Raw genomic sequence first — 21,303 nt, 5'->3', positions numbered from 1 at the left:
AGGAGACCCTCTGACTCTGTCATGGCAGATCAGGGTTTTCCCCTATACTGTCCAATCAGAGACATGTTACCATGCAAGTGCCCATTCATACTCGTGGACCCGCTCTCTATAGCCCTGATGTCTCCAGTAACACAAACTGCATGTTTGATGTACTGTGAACACCCCCCCCCCCTCTCTCTCACACACACACACACACACACACACTCACACAAGCACCACAACTGTGCATGCCCCGGGACATCCGTCTACTGCAGACCTGCTTCAGTCTGCCCTTAATCCACTGACTGTGCGCATACTGTAGCAGCTCAAGCACGCCGCTATCACTCATTCTAAAACAACGTCTGGGAAATCTATTAGGCTTGATGTTCAGCAGGAATGAGAAGCAGTGTGTTACACAACTGCACCAGCTGCCCCCTTATGTGGTTTGAGGCCGTTACTTAAGCGTCAGAAATATGTGTGTGTGTGTGTGTGTGTGTGTGTGTGTGTGTGTGAGTTTGTGGGCGTGGGGATGTGACTTACTAGTATGCCATATTTCATGGAAATCTAATCCTTCTACGTCAAATAATCATATTGTGCTGCTATGGCCAGAGAGAGAGAGAGAGAGAGAGAGAGAGAGAGAGAGAGAGAGAGAGAGAGAGCATCTGTCGTGCTGCTCCTGACTTGTGAAGAAGACCAAGGCATATTTGATGGCAGGGTCAGGCTTGCTCCAGCACACGCTAGCCTGCATGACATCCGACTCACGCTGACTTCTTTGAAGCCTAAGAAATCTGTTCTAGGAATAAAGGACTTCGATATCATTGTTACATAATTATAGTTTGTTATTATTCTGTAGCCTACACGATGATACATTGCTGTATACATACGCTGTAACATTGTAATAATAGTTATCTATTCCAAGACAGTGTTTGTTGCAAGTTCGCTATTAAAAAACCCTATAAATACATTTCTAATTTAGCATGACCTATTGATTCAATGAAAAGAGAGTTGTGTTTTTAATCGATGCAAATCAAATGTACACTAGCACGGAAGTAGACCTGGCGGGCGGGCTGGCTGTCTGAACAAGGAACTTACTACAGTAACACGACTCCAGCCTCCTCTCTCTGCGCACCGCGCCCTGAGTTGCGCAAGAGTGCAGCTCCTTGAGAATTTGGCTTGAAAATCATTACGACATGTAGTCATTGTAATATAGGTTACTATAACATCATGGAGAACCCAGTGCCCTGCAGTCGGCAGTCCGAAATAGCGTTAGCTCTTTCGCAAATAGACGAGCAATGGCAGGCTTCGCAGCTTACGCGAATTACGATATCCTATCGCAATACATTATGGGCAAAAAAAATCCCTTTACGCACAAAATAAGTGCGCCGTCTATTTTGTTTTCTGTTCAAAACGTCGTTTGGGCGTGACCAAGAGGACGCTTATTCACGGTGATTGACGCGTCCCTGTGCAGCGGGCTGTGCCCACGCTCGACACATGCAAATAAGCAGGACTCTGAGCTAGCGGGTGCCCATGTGGACAGGCACCATGCCTTGTTGTTCTCCACGCCCATTGGTTCTCTCGCATCGACATATTTTAATCAGATGCAAATATACTGCGGGATAAGGCGGCGGTAAACCCCGGAAACTGGATTTATAGGAGATTCAAGTCTCTCCAGTCATATCTTGGTTACCACAGCTTCACTAACCGATTTATTAGCCACTGTAGACAAAACCTGGGTACAACAGTAAGTCATTATCGGCTGAAATAGAATTACAATGTCACCCTGAATGATTATATTGACTTTTATGGAGTGAGATACACGTTATCATGTCCTCACACACAGGCAATATTAATATCAATATTCAATTTATGTAATAAGTACAAATATTGTGTAATCTGGAGAAAAATAACCTCTGACCGTGAGGTGAAAAATTGGGGTTACCAAAAATAAAAAGTCATGCTCCAATTCCAATTCAAACCCAGTGCCGGACTTTGAATGTTTATAGTAGTTTAGGATAATCCAAAAAGGGTGGGTTAGAAACGTAGAGGGCGGCCCTTCAGTGGTATGCTTTTCGTCGTGTTGTGTTTGCTGTTACTCACATCGCCATCTTGTTGCATGACTATCAATGTGTGTCTAAGGATTTACGAAAGTAATCCGGATATTGCATTTTGGATTTTTCTTCTGATCAATTGCGACGTCGGCAGTGAATAAACAATTAAGCGGTCCTGTACCGACTTACTCGCTCGCATTTTGTAAAAGCGACCGTGAGGTATAGGGCGCGAGATGAGCATCGATACACTGTTGGAAGCCGCCAGGTATTTGGAATGGCAAGCCCAGCAACAACAGATTACACGTGGTAAGGCGGGGGTACCGGGCAGCCGGGCTGGTGGGGTTATATTGTAGCATAATGGTGACCACTTATCATTTACTTATTTGGTCGATGCTTGTCTTGGAATGATTCTGCAACAATTTAGTTCAGAGCATGGAAACAGTTTGAAACTAGTGGTTATCTTATAATTAATTTTGCCGTAAGTAAAGGATATGCTAGACATGAGTAGTATGTCTGACTGGACCAGTTTGTGAGGCTATTAAGAATTTATTATTTGCATTTTTCAATTCTTGCAGTGTGCGAGTAGGACATTCCGCTAACTCGGTTTCCGGGTTAAATCCATTCTATATTTAGTCTGCTACTATGTGCGCTCCGCTGTGGGTGGTACATTCGTTCTGTGACAGATAGTGGTGTATCGCGCCAGAAGCGCCTATTAAGATTGTAGAACTAATCTGACCGGTCATTGTTTGTTGAACTATTTCGCACCATGCACACATTTAAACTATGTAAGATTACATAATTTTCTTCGAGTATTTCGATATGTGAATGCAATTAAAGTAGCTACATGCCTAATATCATTTAAAGGTCAAGGCTTATTGTTTCTGGCGAGCAGAACCAAGTAACTAAGACCTTAGGGCGGTGGCAGAGCACGACAGTCTTTTTTACATAATGACCTGATATTGGCGAGCTTCTATCTTATGACACTCGAGGCCAGCCTACTTCCCGCTTCTACTTGGCAAGAGAAGTCGTAGCCTATTTGGAGCTGTTTTATGCATTTCGGTTTCGCTTTTTTGAGGTCGAAAAGACGCTTGTCCCTCAAGGACTTGTCTCCTTCGGCTTTTCTGTAGCCAATCGACAAGACGTGATAATCGGTACATTTTGGCAATGGTTTTTGTTTCAATGCTCTGGTGACGTGTCAGTTAATCCACACCCCCAGCAAATACCGCGTGTATAAAGACCGCCCTTTTCGACCACGTGCGCGCCAGACTCCCTCCTCCCCTTTAGAGACGGCCCACCGACTGGCGCAGGTCACAGTGAGGGAAAAAGTAGGGCAGTGCCCCCCCCCCTCCTCCTCCTCCTTCAATGCAGGAGTTATATAATGTACATTTTTGTGCATATTCAGACTCCAGCCTGGAAGAGTGGAGCCAAAGCCTCACTTCCCCTTTCCGTACTACGAAATCCACCCTTAAATCAATGTGGAGGAATTCCAGAATGTTTGTCCCGTTTTTCTGAGTAGATTTGTATAGGGGGTTGAAGAAGAATAGGGATTAAGAATGTCCAGTTACCTAACACATGAACATGCAACACATTGTGGTAGCTACAAAGTAACAACTTCGTAATATAGGGTGTTAACTTTCAGTTATGCTATTATGTAATTTTGTAACTTAAGAACTATTTGTTCCTGTCAATTGGCCTATGGAGTGCCTTCACTTGTCTACTCGACAACCACTGTGGTTAACTCACCACCAGTACATGTCTGGGTGGATACTTGGAGTGCAGACTTATGTGAGTTGTACAGCAGGGGTCAAGGGTCGAAAACAATGGTGCCTTTGCCCGAACTACACGATTAACTTGTCAAAGCAGGCTTATCAAGAGTATCTCTCCCACGCTAGTGTAAGAATGTCTAGTGACCTGTTTACAAATATGTCCGGCTGTATGACTGGTTTTTATCTGTAAGCAAGTAAACAGGCCAATAGACCCATTCCCCACCTCTCCTCCACATTGTCAGCATGGCTGGTTAAGTTTTGACCAGGTCTCTCTACAGCATGGACTTTGCACTTCTTTTGTCCGAAGGTGTGTTTTCAGTTATTGCGCCGTGATCTGAAGAGCCATTGCCGTGGCATGACAGATGTCCATGTCCTGTTTTGGATTATACACTCTCCTACCTTTTCTCCTACCAGAGCATATTCCCAGTGGGCCACAATGTGTACAAAAGCTTTCTTAAATAACAGTTCCTTGACTGATGGCTGCTTCACAAGGGGTTTCGAGACTCACATGATGTGGTTATTTTCTGCATAGTTTTCACGACTGAATGTATTTTGTGTGTGTGTGTGTGTGTGTGTGTGTGTGTGTGTGTGTGTGTGTGTGTGTGTGTGTGTGTGTGTGTGTGTGTGTGTGTGTGTGTGTGTGTGTGTGTGTGTAGTAAGAGGGTTGTCCTCTGGCCTATTGGCATATTTTCCCTCTCTGCTCCTGTAACTGGCTGTGAAATGACGGCCAAGATAAAACTCTCCCAGCGGTAAGCTTAACGCAATGCAGAACCTTTTCCCGTCAGCGCATTTATCTTAGTTGGTCATATGACAGGAACACAGGGGCATGTGTGCCCTGTCTGCGGATTGCATGACATCTCCTGCTATCTTTATGGTCTGACGCAAATTCAGCAGTTAAAGTCTGTAAAGTTGTACATGCTGATTAGTCTCTGTGTGGAGTGTCATGCTTGAAAAGGGTATTTATTTTTGTATGTGACCCAGGGTTGTGCATGTGGTTGCAATGCAAGGTTAAATTTATAGCCAGTTCAGTTTAACTGCTAGAATTTTGTGCTGTGTCATTGTGATTTTAAAAAGGATTGCAAGTGGTGTTGCATTTTGGTGGTGGTTATTACATAAAAGTAATTCTGGACTTGTATCTTATATCCGTAACTATTAAATACCCAAACATGTCTCAGTACATGTATAAACACCATGTTAATAGTATATTATTTATTGTGCTTGAGTGCAGCAGTTTGGTTTGGTCGGCGGCAATATTATTTTTGGCCCCTTTCATCTGGTTGCTGACGTTTGTCAGGTTTCTCTTTCTTGAGCAATAGGGAGTCCCTGTGCTCTGGCCACGCTATTGCAGACAAGGGATTGCACGTGTTCCTTAACTCTTATGACATCAAGTCCATACTAACAGCTGTTTTTAGACAAATGCTTGGTGCACCCCCTTCCATTGTGAGTGTGTGTGTGTGTGTGTGTGCTTGGTGCACCCCCTTCCATTATGTGTGTGTGTGTGTGTGTGTGTGTGTGTGTGTGTGTGTGTGTGTGTGTGTGTGATTGTGTGTAGAGGAGTGGCTACACAAGAGCCTGCAGCGACGTCAGTTGTCATGATGCTGGCCTCAATCTTATCCGGTGATGCCTCCCGAAATTGTGTGTGTTTTGTTGCACCTTTGACCAAAACACACACTTCTCTGCAGGACTCATTTCTGTGTAGGGAACTTCCACTGCATCTTTCTCTTGAGACTAGTGACCGTTGCCTCTTTGAGTCTCTTGTCCTGAGATCGCCCCAAAACAACACACACACACACACACACACACACAGAGACACACACACACACACACACACACAGACACACACACACACACACACACACACACACACACTGACCATCTCACAGTGTCAGTGGCCGGCTGGCTCCTGGGTGACGTCATCCCTAAATCGTCTGGGTCCACGCCAGCTGCTTTCCCCGGGCTTCTCTCTTAAAGAGACAGCAGGCGTCAAGGACAGAGGATTGCAGAAACCAAAAATAAAAACCCTATCATGATGAGAGAAGTGGTTAAAAAAAAAGAAGCCTTTAGGTGATTCAGACACACCCTGCTGCTGTCCTGGCCCAAACAATGATACACGCTGGCGACTAGACCGGTCCAGCCTGTTTGTTTAAAAACCAGAAGCACTGCACTCACACATGACTAGTAGTAGTGTTGCAGTTTTTTTTGTTGCCAAAAAGGAGCTCAGAGTGCTTTGCCTCCGCAATGGCTGTTCAGTCCCCGCACCCCGCTCAAGCTACCTTGGCAGAGCTCAGAGCGGTGTCCCCGTTTGGGAGGGAAGCATGATTGTTTCTGACAAACAGTCAGAGGGTGCCGCGAAGTGTGTTGTTGTGGCTTGGTGAACGTGTTCCCCCTGACTGCGCTGCAGAGAGAGAGAGAGATGGAGAGACAGAAAGAAAGAGAGAGAGAGAGAGATAAAGAGAGAGAGAGAGACTGAGAGTGGGCAAGCCCCTGATCCCGTCTCCCAGAACTGTGATGAGCAAGTCTCGTCTGCATTGCAGTTTTTTTTTTTTTGGCATTTTCACCTCTAAAACCAGACATCACTTTTGAGGAGGGGGGTGGGGGTGTTGAACTTTTAAAGGATGGACAAAGTGGTTCTCCTCTGTCCTTGTTACCTTGTTATCAGAGTGCACCTGGTTTTGTCAGGCTTGGCAGTGAACCTAGTCATACCATCTTTACAAGTGTGTTCTTTAGAAATAGCTTTTTACATCTAAAACTCATTTAGGTGTACATTTCCTGACATTTTCAGGATGCGCATATGGGATGATTCAGGATGCATATGGGATGATTTTAAAGGACAAAATTCCCAAATGAACAGTCTTTTCCTTGTATTCTGTGTCAGTTGTTGTGTTTGGAGCCGTCCCCTTTAATCTGCTGTTGTCTCTCGGAATCCCCCAGAGGAGGAGGAGAAGCGGGAGAATGCCCTCGCCGCCCGGGAGGCTGAGCAGCAACAGCAGCAGCAGCAGCAGCAGCATCAGCAGCAGCAGCAGCTGCGGCGGGCGGCCGAGATGGGTCCGTCGCTGATGCCCGCGCCCATGCAGGTGAACCACGTGAGCTGGGGCGTGGAGCCCCAGCGGCTCCACCCGCACCCGCACCAGCACCAGACCCACCTGTCCCCCATGCAGGCCTCCATGCCCATCACCGTCATCCCCATCCCCATGGTGCAGGCCAGCGCCGCGCCCCAGACTCTCCCCACCGCCACAGCCGCCGGCGCGCCCACACACCTGCGCGCGGTGGGCCCCGTGTCGGTGGTGGCCCCCCTCGCCACGGCGCTGTCCCCGCAGCCGGCTCCGCTCCTCGGCAGCTCCTCGTCCACGGCGGCGGCGGCGGCGGTGGCGATCGGTGCCGCGCCGGGAGGGAAGGAGAGTCCGTCGCCGCCACGCCAACGGCACCTGGTGGCCGCCGTGAAGGCCGAGACCAGCATCCTGCCCCAGACGGGAACCAGCCCCAAACAACAGCAGCAGCAGCAGCAGCAACAACAACAACAGCAGCAGCAGCTGCCGCCAAACTCCCAGCCGGCCCCTCCTCCTGCCCCGCACGGTCAGCCTGCCCAGCTGCTGCAGCCCTACACCGGCCCCATCATCGCCGCTCCCCAGCACGCCCTGCTGCCCCAGCCTACCCTCACGCCGCCGCACGCCCAGCCGGGCCAGATGACGGTGCGGCCCAACGGCGCCTCCCTGGAGGACATGAGGGGCCTGGATGGGAAGAGGAGACCTGGCGGGTGAGGGGCTCTTATTCTCTCAGGTGCCAGTGGCCAAAAGAATGGAAGGAGTGTGTTTTTTAATTTTTGCAAATCGTTTCTTGCTTGAAACGTAGTTTGTGCCAAAAACTACATTTAATTTGTATTTTTTTTAAAAAATATAACAATTTGAATACAGTAACTACACGTGACATTTCTTCATGGGGTATTGTTTTGTTAAACATGGAAGAACTTCAACTTCAGAACTTTAGAAGCCAGTGTTATAATATGAGTCACATATGGGTCATTCATTGTCAACTCAGATAAGAATTGATAAGGCCTGCAAAATAATTCTGTTCAAATCTTTCTGCCTTTATATTTTTTAGCCTTTGATATTATTTACAGTCTGACTATCTGAGAAATGGAGGGAGTTTAACAACTAAAAGAATATGGGGCAAAGAAATATGAAGACATGGAATTGAACAAGAATATTAACAAAAATATACGTTTTGGGAAAAAAACATATGTAGACAGACATTTAGCTAAATCTGAGACAAAATGGCAACCATTTTCCTGGATTCTGTCTGATTTGACACGGTACGACCCATACCGCATCGACTAGCCCTATGCAAGCTTTGTACACAAGCCATAGTTTAAAAAGAAGGATGTTTTTTCCTGCTGAGGAAGTTGTATTAATGGTAATGAATGGTATGTTGTCATGGACTCAGTTGTCTGTGGCTGACTAGTTAGATGACGGAACAACCCAATACGTAGGTCCACAATCAATGCCTATGAAATTAGCTACATGGTTCAGTCTTTATTGTCACGAGAGCCACTGTATGACTTTACATGTTTGATTAAATATGAATCTAATGTTTCTTTCTTCTTTAATGTTTGCAGAGCGGGAACAAGGGAAGTGCACAATAAGTTGGAAAAGAACAGGTAGGTGTAAATGATCCGCACTGGAATCCGCTTCCCATCTCCTTATGTGGAAATGCTATTTTTGACGAGGTTACACTCTCCGAGGCTGTTAAAGCAGCAGGAAAGAGTTTTTTGGTTGAAAACTAGCAGTCTAACTACTGAAAAGGCATAGAAATCCCAATTCCCTACAAACACCAACATCATCACAGTTGACACTGTTGCTAGCATTCTAACTTATCCCCTTGGCAATAAAGTTGGCAATGTCTGTTGTTGGCTGTGAAAGCAGTTTTATATTTCTGAGTGATGTTCCAACCTGGACAACAGAACTGCATAGTGCATAGCCTAGCTGCCTAGATGGAAATAATTGGTGTGTGCCTATCTTTCACTTTCACATGACCATACCACGAATATGAATTATTTTGAAGTTGATGACAGTAGTTGTTGCTTTTAAAATCATGCTTCACAAAGTGGCAAATTGATGGATAAAGACAGTCTTTTTTTTAGAGATCTGTTGATGCTGGAAATTGAGAGTTTGGAGGCGTCCACTTACTCATCCTTCTTTGTCACGCTGTCTTTACACACTAGACGAGCACATCTCAAAGAGTGCTTTGAGACCTTGAAACGGAACGTTCCAAACGTGGACGAAAAGAAGACCTCCAACCTCAGTGTGCTGCGGAGCGCCTTGCGTTACATCCAGGTAAGCCAGTGCAGTTCAGCGCGGCAGCCATCTTGGTTCAGTCCGGCTCGGCAGACCACGAAACGGAGGCCTTTGTGTTGAACACTGCGTTGATATTTATTACTGCAACTGCAACTGCAAAGGGAGCCAAAGAGTTAGCGGAGTGAAAGTACTGAGAAGTTGATCCTCTGTGATGAACAGTGTCGTAACCTTTTTTTTTGTTCTTTTTATTTTTGTGTCTGGCCGTGGAGAATTGTTTTGTCTACATCTGTCGATGTTTGTGGTCATTGTGTGGAGTGTAGCATTGTGAGTTTTCCTGAAGGCTGACTGCTTGGAGAATATGATCACTCATTTGTGCTGTAGCCATTGAGTTTGAACTTGAACGCGATGCGAGGAAGCGGTTTCTTCACGTGTGCTTCAGACTAAATAGACGATGAAATATTTGAAAATCATGCCATGAGAATGACATCTCGAGCCATTTAAGTGTGTGTATATAACAGTTAGCAAGCCAAGCCTGCAAGATCCAGCCGGTCTGGGTAGTCATGTCATGTGACAGTGAGTCACTGGAATACAGACTTTACATTGTCAGAAGTGACCCACAAAGAGAGAGAGAGAGAGAGAGAGAGAGAGGTGTGACTCTTCTTCTTGCCCTGGTTCTCTTTCCCTTCTGTCTTGTTTTCGTTCTCGCACACCCGCACATGCAGAACTAGAAGCCTGGTGTGTGTCCCGATCTGCACCAACCCTCTCTGATGAGGTCACAGCTATTTGTATTTCAAGTCAGCATTTGTCATCACATGTTCTCCTGTACCAGTACAGTCATGTCTTGTCATTTTGTCCCATATTAGATTTAGTCAATAGTAAACCATAACCAGGCCATAATCATACTTCTTGAAAAACTCAATACAGTATACAGTATCTTTTATTTTAAAAGCCTGGTTGATTTGGTCCACATGCAGACGTAAATCAGAGGAGCAGAAGAAGATCTCACTAGAAGTAATTGATGACTGGCTCTCCTATGAGGCATGAGGCTGTGTGGTTTGAGAATGAGTACAACCCTGTGGAATTTGTCTGACACTCACTCCTCTGCTAACTGCAGCCCTGGCCTCTCGCGTAGCTGCTCCTCCCTGCTGCTGAGATTTCTCTCCCTCCTCCTCCTCCTCCTCCTCCTCCCTCTGCTCCCGCCCGCCGCCTTTTACTCTTTGCTCTCTCTGTCTCCCTCCCTCGTGCGCTCGTCGTCGTCTCTTTCTTTCTTTCTCTCCCCCTCCCCCCTCCTCTCTCTCTCTCCCTCCCTCCCTCCCTGCACTCTCCGTCTCTGCGCGGTGCTTGGTCCACGTGAGCTGGGAGCACATGGCGAGCGCGAGCTCAGTGACGTCACCCCCCCCCTCCCCCTCCCCTTCCTTCCACACTCTAGGTCCCGCCTCCTCTCTGCTCTGCTCTGCTCTCCCTCCCTCCCCCTGTCTCACTGCGTGCATACCAGACAGAGCACACCCCTACTCCGAGCATGCCCAGTGACGCGGCCGCTGGAAACTAGGAAAGGGAGGGAGAGAGAGAGAGAGGGAGGTAGACCAAGGAACGAGGGAAGAGAAGAGACATAGAAGGAGAAAGATACATTCGTGTAGAGGAAGAGGAAAAAGTTTGACGAAATAAAGCGGGGGGGGGGGGGGGGGGTGGGAGGATAATGGAAATAAGAAGAAGTTTTCCAGTTGATGGTGTTGAAAATAGCTGCCAGTTTCACGGTTGCTCCAGTTTGAGACTGTGACTGGCAGATGAGGGAAATGAGAGGGAGTTTGGCTAGAAAGCCTGCCTTGGGTTTGCATGCATCTTAAACCCCCTCCCCCTTTTTTCACATTAACCTGTCCTTTCAGTTTTCTGTAACCATGGAGACTGTTGGGGGATGCTGGTGGATAGCGTGCCTACAGGAAGTCCAGCCCCCCCTCCCCCCGTCTCATTCGAATGCGTGACCCCACCGACTGGGTTCAGCCTGTGGTCGTTTCAACCCCCCCTTACTCCGCTTCATGATTAAATCACTTACCTTTGTCAAAAAGGGACTGCTTTTGACGGAGAGAAATGAAACAGTGGTTGATGTTAGAATCATGAGGCATGAAGGGTCTCTGTCTGTCTGTCTGTCTGTCTGTCTGTCTGTCTGTCTGTCTGTCTGCAGAGGGTGCCCTTAAGAGACTTGAGGTGATAGAAGCGTCGTCCAATCAGGCTTCTTACGGCTTGCATGCACATTTGCCATTTACTCGCATTCACTGTGCGAAATCAAATGAGAGCCGTGTTGAGATTGGACACATTGTTATTGACTGTTGTGAGCCATTAATGCCACTGTAATGCATCCAAATTAGGGCACAAAGAGGGTAGTCTGCTAGTCAGGTCAGGGGACAAATCTCTTCGATTGGTGGAATAGCCTGACATCATCGTGATAGCCTGACATAACATCATCCATTGTAATAATGGCGTTGCATGACTGCAACAAACACGAGATCGAAATAAATCCTGCATGCACTGAGAGCCGTCTCGCAGCATTTAGAGAAGATCGGGGAAATATGAAGTAGTGTTTGACCGCTGAGAAGTGTCAGAGTCTGGTATTGGTGGAGGTGGGTTGGTGTGTGTGTGTGTGTGTGTGTGTGTGTGTGTGTGTGTGTGTGTGAGAGAGTGTGTGTGTGTGTGTGTGTGTGTGTGAGAGATAGGCCAAGGGGGAGGGGAGGAGGAAGCAGTGATCACTAGACTGGAAAACACTGGAGGTCTATGTGTAATCCAATCAGACCACCCCATTAGATTCTATTACACCTTCTCACACCGGCGCATGCCTCCTTCCTTGTGCAGTTGCTACGGTAACTGTGGTGGGTTCCAGCTGTTGCCGTGGTGACACCCTGAGGGATTCTGCCGTGTAGTTTCATGTTCCTCAAACAAAAGGCTCAACAGTCCAGGACTGTCCTCTCCTCTTGCCATCCTAGTATTTCCCAGCTTGTGTATCAGGCCAAAAAGCATGTCGCCGACTTGTAGGCCTTGCGGGTTGTTTGTTTACGGTGTTGCCATCATGTCTCACCACAGAAGCATCTCCGATCTCCCTCACTGCATTTTTGCATTTTGTTTTTTCGGCGTGTTGAGGTCGACAAAGTTCTTTTGTGCAGAGCTGATATTTACAAACAGGTCAGATTTAGATGTAAACTTGTTGTGTGTATCATGCCCGAGTTACAAGAAAAGTTAGGATGTGCTTTTCAGTGGAACTTTATCTCCTATCTTCACACCTAGAGATAATAACCATGCCTCTATTTTCAGTGCACTTCCCAAAACAATCACATTTTCACCAGACAGTCACCACACACTTTATTTTCTCAGACACCTCCGAATATAGAAACACGGACACACACCGGTACACAGCGTAAATGTAACATTGCATTGCTGTTGAGCTGCACATTTGAAACACTGGACGACGTGTAGAACAGAAGGCGCAGCAGGCCTTCAGTGGCTGCGTCAGCTGGTGGCTGGTGTGTGTGTGTAGATGGCCAGGGGGCATGTAGCTGGCTCCAGGGGGGGGGGGGGAGGAGAGGGCCAGGAGTGGGCCAGGAGTGGGCCAGGAGGGGTACAGCTCACTATGCCCATGCATGGCTGCCCTGCCTGCCTGCCCGCCTGCCGTCAGAGGGGCTGTGGGGTGGGATCGTCTGGCCAGACAGAGGCAGCGCCGGCCGCGGTCTCGTTCTCTAATCCTGGATCAAGACTCCAAGGGCCACATGCCAGTGCTGCCCTCCATCCACTCTTGTTATTGAGCTATATTTATATTCATATATATGTGTTATGTAATCTCGCTCGCTCTCTGTCTCTCTTTCTCTCTCTCTCTCTCTCTCTCTCTCTCTCTCTCACTCACTCACTCACTCACTCACTCACTCACTCACTCACTCACTCACTCACTCACTCACTCACTCACTCACTCACTCACTCACTCACTCACTCACTCACTCACTCACTCACTCACTCACTCACTCACTCACTCACTCACACACACCACACACACAAATGTCACACATCCAGACTGTAAGATATGCATTGGCAGTCCCCCTCCCTGTCTCCCCCTGTCCTCTCTCTCTCTCTCTCTCTCTCTCTCTCTGTCTCAAACACACACACACACACACACACACACACAGCCTGTAACACACACACACACATGCATGCTCAAATGTCACACATCCAGACTGAGACTGTACCACATGCAGTGGCGGTCCCCCTCCCTGCCTCCCCCCCCCCCTGTCCTAAATCTCCTCCCTCATCTCTTCTCTAACTTACACACACACAAACACACACACAGAGTCCATAGCACACACACACACACACACACACACACACATGCGCGCGCAAATGTCACACATCCAGACTGTACCACATGCAGTGGCGGCGTTCCCTCCTCCTCCTCCTCCTCCTTGCTGTCCCATCTCTCCTCCCTCCTCTCCCTCTGTCTCTCTCTGTGTGGCCACTGCAGCAGCAGCACGCTGCCGGAGCTCCTCCCCGCCGGCCCACGCGGAGCCCCAATGGCTCCCAGTCGCTCACTGGCTGAGGCCTGAGTTGCGCAGGGCAGGGGAGGGGAGGGTGGAGGAGGGTGGAGGAGAGGGGAGGAGGCCGGGGAGGAAACTGGGAACCGCCGTGTCGGTCGGCGTGTGTGGACACTATCACATGCTTTGTGCTCTGACAGATGGGGGTGTAAACAGCTTTGCTCTCTGGACGTGTCTTTTCCTGAAACCACGTGGCCCAGAGGCTTTAGTGCTCCAAACTCCCCCTCCCTGCACCTCCCTCCCTCCCTCCCTCCTTCTCTCTCTATCCTTCTTCCTCCTTACCACTCTCTTGCTCCAACTCATGCTCTCTCTCTCTCTTTCCCTCTTTCTTGCTTGCCTTTTTTTGAAGGTGTTGATTGAATTTGGTTTTTGATTCATTCCAACATGTCTGTCTTTCTGTTGGACCAGATACTTCGATCATTCTTCTCCCTGTCACGCTTTCTCTCTGTTCAGCTTGTTGTTTCCAGTTGGAACACCCCCCCCCCCCCCTCCTCCTCTGCGTCATTTGTCATACCTCTTTCCTGTCTGCACACACGCACATAAACACACTCTCATGCTTTTCAAGAGCTGTGTAATCCCTCCGGTCCCAAGCCACTAAAAGTCTTAGCCTGGTTGCCTGTTTTGGTGATCCTTTGTCAGCTGACCGAGACAAAAAAGTGGGTCAGCAAACCATTTGCCTGCGTGACTACTCAGGCCTTTGCTCTTTCCCTCCCTCCCACCCTCTTCTCTCTCTCTCTCTCTCTCTCTCTCTCTCTCTCTCTGTCTCTCATTCTCCTGTGTTCTCACATGCTTCCTAGTACTGTTGCTCACCGTTTCTCAGGTCCCCTTTACATTTTCTCCCCCTCACTCGTGTCAAACTTTCCCAGTATTCCAATGCGTATGATTAGTTTCACTTTTATCGCATTCTTCTCCTACTTGTTCGTCCTCTTGTCTCTCTATCTCTCTCTTTCACTCTTACTCTTACACTCACACACACACACACTTACACACAAAAACGCACACACACACGCACACTTCTTGTCGTGTCTCACTGTCTTGTTTTCTGTTCAGTGTGCCCTGTTGTGAGGGCTGCTCACTATCTCCTCCAGACTTCACAGGTTTCTACAAACCAGACTGTGACAGGAATGAGGAAGCCATGCTAGTGTTCTTGTTTTCACTCTGTTGTGTATGTGTGTGCATGCAAACACACTCACTCACACGCACACACACAATCACACGCGCATGGTGATTTCCTACTTACACACCCTCACCAACCGGTCGGGTTTTTTTTTTTTTACGGGAATGTTGTCAGTGTTGGCTGATGAGGGCAGTCCAGCAGGGATTTTCGAGGGCAGCGATTGGCTTAGAGCGGGAGGCTGCTGTGCGTTCAGCCCGGCTAGGATCCGCCCCCCTCTGTTGCAAAAGCACCCAGTTCCAAGAAATCAGAAGGGCCACAACTGGAGTCAATGATGAACAAGGGCCGTGGAATGAGCAGACTGAAAGAACTGGCAGGGACTTTTAGAGGAGAGGAGAGGAGAGGGTATGAGGGAGAAAAACAAAACTGGCAGGTAGTGATCACATGACCAAGGAGTGGTTACTAGTGTGTGCACTCGTGATCAGGAAAACACACACACACACACACACACACACACACACACACACACACACACACACACTTGTGATCATGCATTTTTGATTGATGGTAACCACATATATCAACATGGTGTACATATCTTTATCATACAGTACATTCATTCTTAACAGTTATCATTGACATTTATTCTTAACACACTGCACACTTTGGAATAGTAACTCAACTCCGGTGTATTGCAGGTGTGCATGCTACAGAGCCAAGACTGGAAAGCTTATCAAATAAGATGGTTTTATGAATACAGAATATTAATGCTATTCAGTTTCTAGCTACTCAAAGGCCTTAGCGTACAGAATATCAATGTTCTTCAATTTCTAGATACTCAAAGGCCCTTAACGTACAGAATAACAATGCTCTTCAATTTCTAGATACTCAAAGGCCTTAACGTACAGAATATCAATGCTCTTCAATTTCTAGATACTCAAAGGCCCTAACATACAGAATATTAATTAATGCTCTTCAGTTTCTAGATACTCAAAGGCCTTAACGTACATCACTAGGGCACCTGCTAGTTGAGGGTACTTGTGAGCGTGCGTGTCGAGATGAGGCGGCTGGTAAACGTGCGGGGTGGCACCTGTGCCTCTTTGTGCCCTCCCCTGCAGACGCTGAAGCGCAAGGAGAAGGAGTACGAGCACGAGATGGAGCGGCTGGCGCGCGAGAAGATCGCCACGCAGCAGCGGCTGGCCGAGCTCAAGAACGAGCTGGGCCAGAGCATGGACGTGCTGGAGATCGACCGGCTCCTGCGGCAGACCGTGCAGCCCGAGGACGACCAGGCGTCCACCTCTACTGCCTCAGGTAGCAGGACACGTGGACAAGGGGCATGCACACACACACACACACACACGACAATACAGACAACATATACATACACATACGCACACACACACACACACGACAATACAGACTACAGAAAACACACATACACACACACACACGCGGCAATACAGACAACGCACACACACATATACACACACACACACACACACACACACACACACACACACATACACACACATACAGACACACACACATACAGATATGACAATACAGACTTCTACACACACAAAATGACATTCTCACAAGCACAACTTAGCTGAACTCTGGAATTGTGTGTGACTTGGTCGTGTTCCTACAGCTAGCGCTATGGCCAGTTTAGCTGAAGTGCCCACTCTGAATGGACAGCTGGAGGACAGGGAGAGGCAATTTGCTGAGATTGACAGAAAGTGTATTGGATTAGAATTGAGGTCCACAACTTCAACTGTCACTCCTCTGACCACGGAGTGCATATAAAATATACTGTGGCGAGCTATATACCTATACCTCAAATGTGACCCTTCAAAGCGAAATCAGTCGCTTTGCGCACAGCGTTATTTTGAGAAAATCCACAATAAACAAACTTCGGGGTTAAAATGTTGAATTTCACGTTTTCGCATAATTCGACAGTATACAGTCCACAGTTTCATATCGTGAACTCATTTTACGTAAAAAGATACGTTTTGACTGTTGAACCCGGCGAAGATTGAACACATTTGCAGTCATTCCCGTTGTCCATGCCGCTTAAAAAGGTGATTTCTCCTCTTTTGGCATACCATGACAGGAGAACCATGTCAACTTTGGATGCGGTTATCTTAGCGATAGTTTGTGTAATACCCTCGATATGCATATCATTGGAAAGCTTAGTTTATGGCCGTTCATGTGAGCACAATAACTTAATTTTGTAAATTTTACCTAAGTGACTGGTTTCGCTTTGCCGGGTCACAATGTGTTATTACTACACACACACACACACACACACACACACGCACACACACATACACGCAAGCTATATACCTATACCTCAAATAATGCATTACTACTCTCCACACACACACACTCACACACACACACACATTTGTGATTGATTCTTGACTCTAGCTGCCACTCATACCCGGTCTCATTTCACAGAAGGAGAGGAGAACTTCGACCAAGACGTGGACAGCGACATGCCGCTGGCCCCCTCCGCCGCCCTCCCCAAGCCGCCCCACGCGGCTGCCCTCTCCTCTGACCCGCGGCCGGCCATGGCGCCCGCTCCCCTCCTGCCCGCGCAGCACCTGACCCTTCACCCCCACAAGCTGGCGTCGGCGGCGGCGGCGGCGGCCATGACGGTCTCGGCGCTGCCCACCGCCGTCACCGTCTCGGTGTCGTCCGTCTCGTCGCCGTCGCCGTCGCAGCCCCAGGCGCTGGTCGCCCCGCAGGCCATCGCCCCGGCGCCGCTGCCCGCCGCCGTCGTGCCCGTCTCCACCGCCACCCACGTGGTGATGCCCCAGCAGCCGCACCCGCAGCAGACCACCGTCATCGCCCGCGCCTCCATGTCCCACGCCTCGGTCATCCAGGCGGTCAACCACGTCCTGCCGGCCGGCTCCAAGCACCTGGCGCACATCGCCCCGTCCGGCGGCGGCCCCGGGCAGGCCGGCCCCGCCGTGGGTCAGCCCATCGGACACATCACCGTGCACCCCGTGGCGCACCTCAGCCAGCACCTGCCCGCGCTCTACCCGCAGTCGCTGGCCGTGTCGCAGCCGGCCGTGGTGGGCCACATCGCCCACGCGCTCACCGCCGCACACCACCCGAGCCACGGGCCCATCGTCAACGGCGCGGTCCCGGTGACCGGCCCGCAGGCGGCATCCACGGTGGTGGGCAAGCCCACGGCGGTGATGGCGCACCACCACCACCCGCAGCTGGTGGGGCAGACCGTGCTCAACCCAGTGACTATGGTGACCGTGCCTCAGTTTCCCGTCAGTACGCTCAAGCTGGCCTGAAAACGAATCAACGAACTAACACAGCAAACAGACTGAATGACTGACAAACAAACAAACAAACAAACAAACAAACAAACAAACAAACAAAAAAAACGAGCGAGCGAGCTGTGTGAGTAAGTGAATGAGTGAGTGACTGAGAGAGCGATTGGGTGATGAGTGGGTGTGGTGTGCAGTGGTGGCCGTGGTGACACTGACAGACCTCTCCGTTGGTGCGAAGCGGCCGACGGCTTCACGAGCCCCAGGTATGGGAGTCAGACCCGGAAAACGGAACCTGATCTGGGCCACATCCAGGCCGGATCAGGCCCGGACCCAACCCTCTCTAGGATGCTTCCTCATAGCTCACGTCCTCCAGTTTTGTTCCTGGCAAAATGTTTTGAGTGAAACCGTGCGTCTTCAGACTTCCATGTTCACCTGATGTTACTGTCCGAGTGAGTAGACGCTGTGGGTCCTAGCTTGTTTAAAATCTAGACCTTCAACGATCTCAGTCATAGTATGCACTTAGTCATGGACTTGTAGAGTGGAAAATGTGTCCCTTTTGGCTTCATGTCATGTTTGTGTTTGTTTTACATGTCGATTTATTTGTTGTTATGTCCTGTGTGTGGGTGTGTGTATGTGTATGTGTGTGTGTGTGATTTTTTAACTGTACCCACAAAGATGCCCACAATTCACGTCTCCAAGGCATAATCCCCTTCCCCAAACACACACACACACACACACACACACACACATGCGTGTGCACACACACTGACAAACCCTCTCTGTGAGAGCCCAGTGGTGGCTCCTTGGCATTACCGGAATGCCAGGCTTTAATGTCAAGGCAGCATCACCGTTGTCATGGCAGAGCTGGGGAGCTGGAAGTCTGTCTGAAGCTCAATAAACACTGAACTGCTTTTACCCACAAGTGTCCTCAGCAAAATACATTGTCGATCTGTCCTGCCCTTGACAGTAGTTTTGGTTTTGGCTTACTGGCCATGGTCCTCATGAAATGTTTGTGTCCCAGTGGAAAAGATACGCAGCGATCCATTGAGGAATGAATTTCTGATGTAGACGGGTGTCGTAGAGTCCATGATGGATTGGGCCCGGATCAGGGCCAGAGCCGGACTCTTGTCTCTGGGATGCTGATATTCAGAGTCTAACCTCATCTTGGCTGTGTGTAACAAGACATACACACGCAAACCTGGATACTGAGATCCTTAAAGTGCCTCAGATAGGGAGGAGTATAGCCCAAGTCTGCCCTCTGGTGTCCACAAAGAGAAACTGAATGTCCGGGAAACACTAAACATGTGTCACCATGGCTTTAGCAATTAGTAGCCACCGAGCTGCACTATGTCGATTTAATCACATGCTTCACTTGGAATTCATAGGAGAGACCACAACTTTGCAACTTTCAAATTAGAGCCCAGAGAATGTTGAACATGCCCACCTTAGTGCTGTTCATCTTATTCACGCTGGCACAAAACCCAGAATGCTCCTAAGCAGTTGATGTGGTTGCCATTGACTACAACATTAAGTGTGAGTTAATAACAAGTTAACAAGTCTCTCATATTTCACAGTGACTGATCCTGGTGTACAGTAGTTTTAATTGTGTGTATGTACTGTATGTCTTTTCTCTCTGTTGACGCCTGGTTTAGGTAGTGTGTGCATCTGGATGAAGCAGTGAGTTAGAACTGGATGATAACAATGCTGTCAAAGTATGGAATGTGTGCATGTGCACACTCGGTTGCTCATAGTGTTTAACCTATTCATTCTGACTGTGACTGTCGAGTTTACTTTACCAGGGTCGCGTTCCTCGTCTGCATCCTAGAGACGCGGAGCTTGTTGTGGGTACTTCAGCAACACCAATCTTACCGTCGAGACCGCTAGCCCTGACATCAGTCACTATCTTGTGATGACACATAAAGGTGCTGGTTTCTGGTACTTTCAGTGTGTTCTTTTCTTTTTGTTCCTCTAATCCTTTGTTCTCTGAAGAGGGTGACCTGGGAGTGCTCATGCCGGCTGAGGAGTGCGCCCTCTCTCGTCGTAGTGGGTGTAGCGGCGCTGATGTAGCGTGTGTGTGTGTGTGTGTGTGTGTGTGTGTGCGTCGGTGTGGCGTCGTATCAGGCTCTGGGTTGAACCTTAACACTGTGACACCCCACTTAAGGCCACCCCACCCCACCTCCATTACTGCAAGGATGCGTGCGTGTGTGTGTGTGTGTGTGTGTGAGTGTATAGAAAGACCATGTTTTCCATACTCTGTAAAAGAAAGAAAATGTAATGTCTGTGAAATTTATTTGTGAGGGTTTTTCTTTTTTTTAATATGTGTATGTATGTATACATGTGGGTATATGCACGCATTCACATATGTGTATGTATAATTAAGATTATACTGTTGCCTGTTTTTTTGCATGTAGATTGCAATTCTTTCCATTCAGATATTGATTTGTGATTTGTATTAATTTCCTTATTATTTTTTCTGGGACCATGTACTATGGTATGATGTGTGGGGACCTCTAGACCTCATCCTACATTGATATTATATATAAAAACTGTGCGTTTTTCCCTATGGAGAAAGTTTAAGTTATATATTGCCTGTACATTTTGGGCTGCATTTAGATCTAATTGTCCACTATGTTTAAAAAGAATAACAATCATGAAAGTAACAACAAGAAAACATATACTACATTAATAAAAAAAGCAATGAAGATTCATAATAAATCTTATGACGTTTACAGCCCTGTCTGATCTGTGCCCTTATTTCTGTAGCTCTTTAGATATATCTGTTGAACTACTGCACACAACAACACATACACATAGACCTTTCAAGGCACCGAAGGCCCTTAAAGGCAGGCGCCCACCGGACACGGTGTTCAGCAGTGTGGGCTTGACGCGCAGGATTTTAGAACAGTTTTCAATCCCTGTGCGGCTGCCGCATGGTAGACATTTCTAATGTGCTTTGCTCCGTTAAAAACTATGAAGTTATCTTTTTTTTCCCTGTCGCATTGTGCCGTGCCGCGTATAGTCTCCGGTGGGCGCCGGACCTTAACTGTGAAGGGGGAACCTCACTAACCACCACCAATGTGCATCACCTACCTGGGTGAAGCACGGCAGCCATTATGCGACAGAAGACTCTCCACACATCAGCTTGAGCTTGAGAGTGAGGGATGCATGTACTGTATTTCCCCACGGACTCATTCAACAAGAACCTGACTGACTAGATTAACTGAGGCTTATTTCCAGTGGTTTTGTGCTG

At 48.2% G+C, this 21,303-nt stretch overlaps 1 protein-coding gene across 2 annotated transcripts; it reads left to right on the top strand.

Annotated features, from left to right (window-relative positions):
* Window positions 1–2,090: 2,090 nt before the first annotated feature.
* mntb (MAX network transcriptional repressor b) lies at window positions 2,091–20,772 on the top strand. Of its 2 annotated transcripts, none has more exons than XM_062536966.1 (6): window positions 2,091–2,333; window positions 6,725–7,547; window positions 8,406–8,447; window positions 9,012–9,123; window positions 15,882–16,074; window positions 17,224–20,772. In XM_062536966.1, exons 1-6 carry the CDS (start codon window positions 2,261–2,263, stop codon window positions 18,072–18,074), a joined length of 2,094 nt encoding a protein of 697 aa, XP_062392950.1. In that variant the 5' UTR covers window positions 2,091–2,260; the 3' UTR covers window positions 18,075–20,772. The 2 variants fall into 2 exon arrangements, with proteins under 2 accessions (XP_062392950.1, XP_062392949.1); XM_062536965.1 differs by having other exon boundaries at window positions 15,882–16,077.
* Window positions 20,773–21,303: the final 531 nt, after the last annotated feature.

This window comes from Sardina pilchardus, chromosome 5 (genome assembly GCF_963854185.1).
Source record: "Sardina pilchardus chromosome 5, fSarPil1.1, whole genome shotgun sequence".
In the NCBI taxonomy this organism is placed as follows: Eukaryota; Metazoa; Chordata; class Actinopteri; order Clupeiformes; family Clupeidae; genus Sardina; species Sardina pilchardus.
This window is presented reverse-complemented; position numbering and strand designations above follow the sequence as displayed.

Coding starts and splice junctions, on each gene's coding strand:
- mntb (XM_062536965.1), top strand. CDS start 2,261: ATGAGCATCGATACACTGTTGGAAGCCGCCAGGTATTTGGAATGGCAA. Junction 2,334..6,724: donor GCAACAACAGATTACACGTG/GTAAGGCGGGGG, acceptor GGAATCCCCCAG/AGGAGGAGGAGAAGCGGGAG. Junction 8,448..9,011: donor AATAAGTTGGAAAAGAACAG/GTAGGTGTAAAT, acceptor TTTACACACTAG/ACGAGCACATCTCAAAGAGT.